Genomic DNA, 12,016 nt, shown 5'->3' with positions numbered 1-12,016 from the left:
ACGATAAGGACAAAATTATGTAACAAAGGCAAATGACTGTCTGAAGTATGCATTCAGGGACTGATATATTCAGCTGTTTATTTGCATGAGTATGCATTTATTGTTTTGGATTTTGCAATTAACAAGTAACATTTATCGTCTGACAAAACTATTTGATAGTCAATATTTGATATTAAACATGTAACAAATAGCATTTTGAATTGATCATTTGGTAATTAGCATTAGGCAATTAGCATAGCGCACCAGTCTTCTATGGTAAGACCGGTGCGCCCTGCATATTGCCAAATGACAAATATCTAATGCTAAATGCCAATATCTTAATGCTAAATGCCAATTATTTAATGCTAAATGTTTATTACTAAATACTAAATGTCGCGCAGCATATGCTTTATGCAATATACGTAATGTTAAATGCCAAATACTAAATGTCAAATATCTAATGCTTACTGCTAAATCATCAATGATAATCGTCAAATTCTTTAACGTTATGACTTCTTAACCTAATGAATAATATTTTTATTTATTTAAGACATAATATTTTACCAGTCTGACTTGAAGCAATAACGTGTTCTATCAACATTGGAACGAAACTTTTTACCCTTAAGATGTTTAGAAAAATAGTTTTAATCCAAACACATTTATGTAACAAAGGTCATTGACTTTTTAAAGGATGCATTCATACACTGATATATTCATGCTTTAAAAAAAATAAACAGCTAGAAATAGCCATTTGCCATTTATTGTTTCGCGTTTCTTAATTAGCAATTAGCACTCATCGTTTAACAATTACCGTTTGATAGTCAATATTTGACATTCAGCACTTTGCAAAAAGGATTTTGCTTTAACTATATTTCATTTAGCATTTCGCAATTAGCATGGCGCACCGGCCTTTCATATTCCTCCCTGTATTAATATGTCCTGTTTATTCTGATTTGAAGTAACGGTATATACCGCGTTACCTTTTAAATACATTTAATTTGATTATTCTAAATTAAATTCTAGCTGTATTTTGTAATAAATTATGTAAAATGAAAACTGACAATGTAAACTATGTGTATGATTGAATATTTGGAGGGGAGCGGTGGTCTAGCAGTTAAGGTGTCAGTCTCTAAAACCGTGGGTCGTGGGTTCGAGCCCCACTGGGGTCACGGCTACGCCTTCTCTTATGACACTAGTATCAGTCATGACTGTTTTTTCCAGGAAGCTGACTTGGGAGCGGTTCAAATAAGCACAATCAAGCTAAAATGAATTAGCATAAATAAATAAATTGTTGTTTAATACTCGCTGTTCTCTTTGTCTATATAACAGTAATATTCTGTATAATATGCACTTAAAATACTTCTTACAAAATTACAAATTGATGATCGTACATATGTCACTCATGCTGTACGTATATTCATACTAATTTATTATCGCATGCAGTACATAATTAAGACTGGTAAAGAAGTCATCTGTCACCTTGACCTTTTGGTCTTGCTCACGACACACTGACTTGTTATGGTGCATGTGCCGAGCTATCCGAACGTCAATAAATGCATGACAAAGTTATTGTTGACCAGTCTCTATATTTTTGTCCTCATTTTCATTTTATTTGATTGCACCACATTTGACTATTTGTCTTCATTAAAATTCTGATGGGAAACTGCTGATTTCTTTATAACGAACTACTCTAAATAATCAGTCTCTCATAGAAATTTTCGTTAATCCTTATCTTAATCTATTAAATTAATGGGTCTTAAACTATTTAACATAATGACCCGGTAATTGGATGGATAGAGTATACGGAACATTTAAGCATTACGCGGATAGGATATTAGAAGTTTTATTGAAAGGGTGAAAGACATTATGGAATTACTGGGTAGTCATAATATCACTGCGTGATACTCATAACCTCGGCTTCAAAGGATGGAGGGTCAGTAAAATATCTCAAAATTGGTGTGAAAATCACGGCATGATGATTTGGGGAAATGATACCACGTGTTAAGAAACATTAATACACGGTTAAACGTATAGGAAGTGACGTGTTAATTAACACGAATTAACCAGAATTAATAACGTAAAGCATTCAAGAAATGACAAGATTACAAACAGGTGACAAAATTGAGTTGTTGCTTAATCAAGAATCGCAGATTCACTATAAAGTGTCATTATGCCATTTGGTATAGATGTTTTGTGTTTACGCCCTGTGGAAATTTCAAATATTGTCATAAAGTGTCCCCCAAAGAGTTAAGCCCGCATAAATCAATGTTTTGAATTTAAAAGTTAGACAGATAAACATTGAATTTGCGGTAGTGTCTGCATAGTTTGATGAAAGTGTTATCACAGTCTGCATTAACAAGCAGAGATAGAAAATCAGTTCAGGCGAAACGTAGACGAAAACAGGATCAGATGATATTAAAATTAGTCCAAATAATTATTATATTTTGTCTGATTCTTTCCAGCCTTACACTTTAATTTTTCTAACGACACCTGCGACACTAAGCTCTAAAATTTATGACACCTGCGACAATATGACATCTGCATGACACAGGTGACAGTAGAATCCCGGCTAACAACACAAGCGACACTATAACCTAAGGCAACAACGACAATATAATATCTTCTTATGACACCTGCGAAAACATCAGCCCTACTTTTGACACCTGCGACATTATAATCTCTGCAAACGACACTGGCGATATTGTAATCTCTGCAAACCCTACTACATTATAATCTATCTGAAACGACACCTGCGAAATTGTAATTTCTGCAAACGATACCTGCGACATGATAAAAACGACACCTGCGACATGATAATCTTTGCAAACGCACCTGCGACTTAAGATAAGATAAGATATGTTTATTTAAGTCTCACTTTGCATGATAATTATACACATACATATTAAAATAACATCAGACTACATTAAAACATGCAAACCTTTCTAATCAGAAATACGAGAGATATAATCCATTCACAAGTAGCTAAAATATTTTAGAATTTCATACTAACTTTTACAAGCATAAAAAGTTTTAGTAAAATTTATTTTTTTATTTAAACAAGAGCTGTCCGTAAGACAGCACACTCGACTTTTCTCAGTACTTGACTCTGAATTAGAGCTTTGCCAGTAAAAAAATTCCAAGTTAAAAAGGGGCATAATTCTGTCAAAATTCAAATCAGAGTTATGGGAATTGTGTCTCCTGGTGTAGACTTTGATAGTGAATAATTTTGAGTTTCAAGTCAAAAGCTTTAATAGTAACAGAAATATTTGACTTCATCGAAAATTTTAACAAAAAATTCTAAGTTATAAAGGGGCATAATTCTGTCAAAATTCAAATCAGAGTTATGGAGATTGCTTCTCTTGGTGTAGAGTTTGATGGTAAATAAGTATTTTAAGCTTCAAGTCAAAAGCTTTGATAGTAACAGAGATATTTGACTTTATCAAAAATTTTAACAAAAAATTCTAAGTTAAAAGGGGCATAATTCTGTCAAAATTCAATCAGAGTTATGGGGATTGTTTCTTCTGGTGTAGATTTTGATATTTTTTTGACATAATAATCTTTGCAAACGACACCTGCGAAATTATAATCTTTGCAAACGACACCTGCGAAATTGTAATCTCTGCAAATTACACCTACGACATTATAATCTTTGCAAACAACACCTGCGACATTGTAATCTCTGCAAACGACACCTGCGGCATTGTAATATCTGCAAATGACATCTGTGACATTATAATTCTTTGCAAAAGACACCTGTGACATTATAATCTCTGCAAACGACACCTGCGACATTATTATCTCTGCAAATTACACCTGCAACATTATTATCTCTGCAAACGACACCTGCGACATTATAATCTCTGCAAACGACTCCTGCGACATTTTAATCTCTACAAACGACACCTGCGACATTCTAATCTCTGCAAACGACACCTACGACACGATACCGGTAATCTCTGCAAACGACACCTGCGGCATTGTAATATCTGCAAATGACATCTGTGACATTATAATTCTTTGCAAAAGACACCTGTGACATTATAATCTCTGCAAACGACTCCTGCGACATTTTAATCTCTACAAACAGCACCTGCGACATTCTAATCTCTGCAAACGACACCTACGGCACGATACCGGTAATATCTGCAAACGACACATGCGACATTATAATCTCTGCCAACGACACATGCGATATTATAATCTCTGCAAACAACACCTGCGACATTCTAATCTCTGCAAACGACACCTGCGACATGATACCGGTAATATTTGAAAACGGCACATCCGACATTATAATCTCTGCAAACGACACCTGCGACGTTATAATCTCTGCAAACGACACCTGCGACAACATAATCGCTGCTAACGGCACCTGAGACAACATAATCACTGCTAACGACACCTGCGACGTTATTATCTCTGCAAACGACACCTGCGACATGATAATATCTGAAAACGACACATGCGATATTATAATCTCTACAAACTACACCTGCGACATTGTAATATGTGAAAACGACACATGCGATATTACAATCACATTTTTGTTCAAAGGGAAACTGCAAAAACACATACATGTACTGGCAATACTGTTTTATACAAGGTTATAAAAACCTCACAAGAAAACCGTCTGCCTCCTGCTGTGAAAACACTTCAGTATTTAATATGGAATTATAGAATCGTTAAAGTGTTGTGAAAATTGAAAATGAAGCAAGCTGAAGGTTCTTTGTTTCCTACAGACGGTTGGCTTATCTGTAATTCGAGGGTTGAGCGCAGTACTGCCATAACTCCTTCTTTATTTAAGGCAGTATTGCGCTTAACCCTCGATTATTGCATTTTCCCCATTCTTTCCTTTTAACAGGCATAAAATTGCTGAAGTAAGCTGAATGTGTCCTTTATGCATTGCATGAGTTTGCCGGAACACGTTAAAGTCACAACCTACGGTTGTTGTTTTTTTAAATTTAATAGTTGAATGCCCGAAATTTGTAAAGTTTAAAGTCACAACATGCCGGTTTTTCTTAAATTTAATAGTTGAATGCCCGCATAAAATCTGTAAATTTTATTTAATGAGACTGCAATAATTCTGCTTTGAGAAATTTATGAAGTAATGGACGTTTATTACCTTAATTAAAACTGCATATTAAGATAGTTTATATTGTAATAGAGAAACCCTTAATTGTCTATATCCTGTTTCAGAGGAATATTTGAGACCGCATTACATACCACATATGCGCAGTGATACAATTACAAATGCCATTAAGTTTTAAGTGCATTTAGGAGTGTTCCTATATGTATGTATACATGTTTGATGATTAAATGAAGGAAGCCAAACGTAAACAATAGCGCTTTTCTTCTCCTTGCAATCAATTGGTTCGGATTGTTGTAATTTTGGTAGATCTGAGGTGTTAAAGAATTAGTTATGAAAAACGTTTAATCTTTAGATAATCAAAAAGATACTTATGATTTCAATGGCAAGAGATTAAAGACCTCTAAGATGCTTGTGTGAATCTAACAGAAGTGTTCTTCACACGGAAACACCTAATAATACCGGAACAACGTTTCCATTATTCCGAATGTTTTGAGTAGGAAGTCGTTACTTCTGTGAAACTTGAGTTTCCAATATTCAAAATTTTACCTACTTAACCGTTATGATATATTGTAAGAATGAATATGTCGCACAAAGTTGTAAAATCTGAAGAGCTTACAATAAAATAAAACGAAACATTTGGTATAATAGGCTTAAATCGTTTGAACATTTGAAGTACGTTTAATACAGGATTGGAATTAAAGAGGTTTTTGCAAAGTTTATTATCTTTTCATGCCTTATAATTCTTCCTTTAATTTGAAATGCAGATGTAAGAATTGAGAACGAAATCGTACACTTAGAAGAGATCTAAGGAATACCTTTGAAATGAAATAATGATTCAATTGATTTTGTGAATCTATTTCTATTTCATTAACTCTTGTATATTTTAATTATCTTAGAGCAAAGCCGCCATTACGCAAAAAAATAATTTTGCACCGGTTTTTTAGCATACACTAAAGCGTAAGTGCAATTTGAAATTGGAAACGAAACTTTATAGTCTGTTTATTCAGTTACATCTTCAAAAATACGGGAAGTTCAAAGTCCTATTTTATGATGCACTAGTATAAATTAAATTCTTTCATGTGATAATGCAAGAAGTGTTTAAAGGTGCATGCCTCACTTAACATGATTTCAGATTAAATAGCAACGTAAATTCATTTCTTAACACAGCAGATTAGTAATGTTTTAGAAAAATATGCTGCTAGTAGCAGATGAAACTCTCAATAAATGGAATAAGCTTATATTATATATACATGTATCATCATACCTGAATTCATTTATAACGCCGTTTTCATTATTAACTCACTCAAAGGTGCTTATTAATATACAAAACAGCCCTTCAAAGCACGATATTCATCTTCTACTAGTACAAATACAAAGTGACCTGACCAGGAGAACAAAAACTTTCAGAACTGAGAACAATTTTACAGATACAGAACTGCCCCGTCTAGCTTAGACTGTCTCTTTTTCAAACAGACAATTGCCCAGAATATAGCACCGATACACGTGAAGATCTTTTTCTTGGTGTCTTTTGGTTGGGATGGAGACACTCAAGACCATTTTGTAAACTTCTTTCCCAGAATTGTCAGGCAAGCTCTTTATCACAAGACCGCTGGGCCACCCGTGTTACGACATCAATATAATATTATTTTAAAACACAGATAAGAAATTCATAAACGAGCAAATTTCGTTATAAGAAATAAAAAACCATAAGCAAAACAAAATGACGTTTTGCCATATCTATGAAAAAGAAATTAATTTTTGTTTGATAATTACTGGTAAAAATGTGAAAAGTCGATGTCTGCACCTCTGCAGAATATGTGTGCGTATTTTGCGACTTTCAAAAATCAAGAAAAAGTCGTATACATTGTTAATGAGTATCATTTGCTGAAATATCAATACGCAGACAACAAAGTATTGTTCTAAAATTGTAAGAAATTTTAGAAATGTGCTCTCACTTATGATTTTGGAAGATATTGACATAATAATGACACTTGAACATTTGCTAAGTGTGTAATATTATTTAACCTTTAGCATGCTAGGTAAATTGTCGTCTGCTGGAAATGTCATCTGCTAAAATTGTAAAGTTCATTCAATTTGCTCCAAAATTGGAAGAAATATTGTCAGAGTAGCAAACAGCCTGGAACCTGATCAGACGCCGATTTAATCTGGTTCCAAGCTGTTTGCAAAGGCTGTTAAATTCGCCTGCAGCAGGCTAAGGGTTAATTGATATTTCAGGTATGCTATTAATAAAGTGCAGTTTAAACTTCTTCTACTTGAGCTACATACAACAACGACCCAAAGAAAAGTATTTTTCATTCTTTCTTTTATAGCACTACTTGTGTTTCTTATAAACTATTTTATTCTAATGTATTAAGTCTTTTCGTTGTTTTTATAAAACCACAGGGCAAACTTTATAAGTACTGCCTTGGACGTTTGTTAGGTTAGTTTACATTACGTTACCTGTACAAACGGATAGGTTCTATATATATACTCAGTTCCAAAAGAAAGTGTGCACTTTTTAAGTTTAAATATTTAAAAAAATTCCCCGACGTTTTTGTTTCATTTTTTCATACACTAACTCCAAGGTATAACTCAAAATCTAAAATGCACACCAATTTGTTTACGAACTGATTTAAATTTTGGCACCAAACTTTGTAAGTTTTCATGAAAATAACCGAGAAAAAATAACAGAAAACTAAGTGCACACTTTCTTTTGGAACTGAGTGTATGGATAGGCCAATATACGAACCCCCATAGTCACATAGTGAGACTGTATTTGTATATGTTTTAATTTTATAACAAAAAAAAATGTATAGGTCACATCTATAAAATAATCTGTCTGTACGTGATTGTACTGCTTCATATTCGTTTTAATAGTCCGGCAAGTTTTCTTAATTGTTTAAACCATTATAATATCTTTTTGGTTTTTAAATATGTTATGTAGGAAATAAGCTTTCTAGCTTTCATGGGCCATCCTAGGTTACAACACACTGCTATAATATATACATGTTGCTTCTAATTTGGACTCTTTTGCTAAGTCAGTCTTATTCTAAATAACATTTGTTTCTATAATATAAAGGTATATGTAGGATTAATAGGCCTAGCTATGATATAAATTACACTGGTCTAGATGGTACGTGTTCTATTTATGTGAAACTATACCATTTTAGTTACCAAACTACTGGATATTTTAGCTTTGAGATTAGTCTGTGTAAATTGTTTTTAAGGCGTGATAATAATAATAATAATAATAATTTTATTATACCAGGTCTATATAGCGCCCTTTCCATGATAAACACGTTCAAAGGCGCTTTACATATAGCAAACGCAGCCACACAGGGCGCGAAATTCATCCTCTACTAGTACAGACACAGAGCGATCTGACCAGAGGGACAGAGTGAGATAAAGCCCCCAGAACAGACAGAACTTTTTTCGATACAGACTTGTCCGGCTAACTTAGCTTAGCTCTTTGCGAATAGACAGTCTGGTTCTTTAACGTGCCTGGTGTATAGCACCGATACGCGCGAAGCCGTCTTTCCTGGAAAGAACCAGTACAGGCTTCTAAGTTAGGTGGGACCCACTCAAGAGCATCTCAGAAATTTCCAGTGCCTGGACCTCTGGATTGACAGTCAAGCGTGTTACCACTAGACCACCGACCCACCCGGTAAATGCCATTTGTAACTTGTATATGTATATGTGCGTTTTAACCTGAATAAACATCTATCTATCTATCTATCTAACTATCTATCTATCTTCTATAATTGTTTTAGGAGTGTTTTTAAAGTAAAAGTTAATGGTTGAACTATTTCAGTTGTAAACACTCTTTTGATGATTTTTAAAGAACAAAGAAATGTTTTGAAATGCGATATGGTACTTATTTACCTGACTGCATATATTCATATTCATGTTTATTTTCTCATTTCATAAATAAAATCGTTGCTGTGGCAAAAAGCAAAAACACAAAAGTGCATTTTGCAGATTTTTTTTTATAAAAGATGCAAATTTCTGGTAGGGACCACAACACAGTGAGAAAGCGGTTTACTGTATAGGAGTGTTTGTTTCTTACTCGTGACAACACCCCGAGTGGAAAAACCGCAGCACCATGCGTAGATGCTTTTTTGTATGTGTTATTTTTTCCGCTCGTTCCGCGCAATTTCTTACATCATTCTCAAGAAAATTATATGCCATAGAAATGAAGCTATCTTGCAGATATTTTAATTATATTTTTTTCCTACCTCACTATGACCTTTTGGTGAAATTGCGCGTGTCTATCTTCCCGAAAGATCAAGAAGAAATTTGCCGCCTCATTTTCGTCTTTTTGAAAGTGTCCACGCGTTATTTACTTATAAACTGTGCCTTTTGAATAAATGGAGATGCCTCTTTTAGCGAAGGTAAATGTCTTTTCAAATAATTAAGACTAATATTTTCACTAATGTGCAGCTTAAACGGTTTTCAGCAACGCAAATCTGTTATGTCAAAACCAGATTTGGAACTTTTCACATACGAATGAACTAAAACAATTTACAATATTTCTGTTGCAGCTTGACATAAATTTTTTATTTTGCTTTGTGAAATAAGAAATGACCGTATTTATATAAATCAAACACCATCGAGATTGCTTATTTATATGTTTATATTTCAAACAGCTTCATTTTTTTTAACATTCCAATTTTCCCCTTAGCTGGGCACAATATAAGAGAAAAAATATGTATATCATATGATACACACTGAGGCAATACCACATTCGACTGATCCAATATGAGTACACCAGGTCAAATATGAAGAAGTTAGGGCCAATACGAGAAAACATGCCAATACGAGATTCAAGCATTTTGATCTTCGATTAGGATCATGTGGGGAAGTTGGCAGTTACTTGCGTAGAACAGGTTTGTACTGGTACAGAACCCAGGAACACTGGTTAGGTTAACTGCCCGCCGTTACATGACTGAAATACTGTTGAAAAACGGCGTTAAACCGAAAACAAACAAACAAATCGATTAGGGGTCCAACACGGAGCTGAACAATGCAATTATCAGCTGAATAATAAAATTATCATTAATCAAGTGATTTCGTATTGGCATTATTGTCTTGTCCTCTGGCAATCATGTTTGGCCCTCACTCATTGGTTTTGGGTCAAAACGACCACCATCGAACAAATAACAAGATCAGTATAAAATCATTTGTTTAGAAACATGATGTTACCTGTATATAAAACATTTGGAGAGCCAACACTTGCCTTCAAATGCATATATTTAATTTCCTAATCTAGGCAAGTTTCTGAGTAAATTAACCTCGTCCGATTAATGAATTCGATACAACAAAAGATATCGGTCATCCAAGCAACGACCTCAGTACAAGAAACAAGAATCAAGTATTCAAGCAAATACCTCAGTACAAGGGACAAGAATCAGTCACCCAAACAACGAACTCAGTACAAGAAACAAGAATCAAGTATTCAAGCAAATACCTCAGTACAAGGGACAAGAATCAGTCACCCAAACAACGAACTCAGTACAAGAAACAAGAATCAGTCATCTAAGCAACGGTCACAGTACAAGAAATAAGAATCAGTCATCCAAGCAACGGCCACAGTACAAGAAATAAGAATCAGTCACCGAAGCAACAACCTCAGTACAAAAAATAAGAATCAGTCACCCAAGCAACGATATCAGTACAAGAAAAAAGAATCAGTCACCCAAGCAACGACCTCATAATAGAAACAAGAATCAGTCACCCAAGCAATGACCTCAGTACAAGAAATAAGAATCAATCATCCAAACAACGATTCAGTCATCCAAACAGCGACCTCAGTACAAGAATCAGTCATCCAAGAAAAGATCTCAGTACAAGAAACAAGATTCAGTCATCCAAGCAACGGCCTCAGTCCAAGAAATAAGAATCAGTCATCCGAACAAAGACCTCAGTACAAGAAACAAGACTCTATCATCCAAGCAAATACCTCAATACAAGAAACAAGAATCAGTCATTCAAACAGGGGGCACAAATCAAGTGACTTAAACCAGTCATCCAAGCAACGACCTCAGTACAAGAAACAAGAATCAGTCATCCAAGCAACGGCCTCAGTACAAGAAATAAGAATCAGTCATCCAAACAACGATTCAGTCATCCAAACAGCGACCTCAGTACAAGAATCAGTCATCCAAGAAAAGATCTCAGTACAAGAAACAAGATTCAGTCATCCAAGCAACGGCCTCAGTCAAAGAAATAAGAATCAGTCATCCGAACAAAGACCTCAGTACAAGAAACAAGAAACAGTCATCCAAGCAAATACCTCAATACAAGAAACAAAAATCAGTCATTCAAACAACGGCCTCGGTACAAGAAATAAGAATCAGTCATCCAAGCAAAGACCTTAGTGCAAGAAACAAGAATCAGTCATCCATACAACGACCTCAGTACAAGAAACAAGAAGCAGTCATCCAAGCAAAGACCTCAGTACAAAACCAAGAATCAGTCATCCATACAACGATCTCAGTACAAGAAACAAGAAGCAGTCATCCAAGCAAAGACCTCAGTACAAAAAACAAGAATCAGTCATCCAAACAACGACCTAAGTATAAGAAACAAAAATCAGTCATCCATACAGCGACCTCAGTACAAGAAACAAGACTCAGTCATTCAAGCAAAAACCTGAATACAAAAACCAAGAATCAGTCATCCAAACAGCGACCTAAGTACAAGAATCAGTTATTCAAGCATAGACCTCAGTACAAGGGACAAGAATCAGTCATTCAAACAACGAACTCGGTACAAGAAACAAGAATCAGTCATCCAAGCAACGACCTCAGTACAAGAGACAAGAATCAGCCATCCAAGCCACGAATCAGTCATCCAAGCAACGACCTCAGTACAAGAAACAAGAATCAGTCATCCAAGCATCGACCTCAGTACAAGAAACAAGAATCATTCATTCAAACAACGACATAA

The 12,016-nt window shown here is 34.7% G+C and overlaps 1 protein-coding gene across 1 annotated transcript; it reads left to right on the top strand.

Moving 5' to 3' along the window:
* The first annotated feature begins 10,809 nt into the window (after positions 1-10,809).
* LOC123553003 (uncharacterized) lies at positions 10,810-12,016 on the top strand. The gene is made up of 2 exons (XM_053542284.1): positions 10,810-11,151; positions 11,192-12,016. Exons 1-2 carry the CDS (start codon positions 10,810-10,812, stop codon positions 12,014-12,016), a joined length of 1,167 nt encoding a protein of 388 aa, XP_053398259.1.

This window comes from Mercenaria mercenaria, chromosome 4 (assembly GCF_021730395.1).
Source record: "Mercenaria mercenaria strain notata chromosome 4, MADL_Memer_1, whole genome shotgun sequence".
In the NCBI taxonomy this organism is placed as follows: domain Eukaryota; kingdom Metazoa; phylum Mollusca; class Bivalvia; order Venerida; family Veneridae; genus Mercenaria; species Mercenaria mercenaria.
The sequence above is the reverse complement of the archived record's forward strand: the minus strand, read 5'-3'. Positions and strand labels throughout refer to the sequence as shown.

What these genes read in the sequence shown, in the direction of transcription:
- LOC123553003 (XM_053542284.1), top strand. Translation starts at nt 10,810, where the DNA reads ATGACCTCAGTACAAGAAATAAGAATCAATCATCCAAACAACGATTCA. An exon ending in TCATCCAAGCAACGGCCTCA is followed by an intron (nt 11,152 to 11,191) that starts GTACAAGAAATA and finishes ACAACGATTCAG; the next exon opens with TCATCCAAACAGCGACCTCA.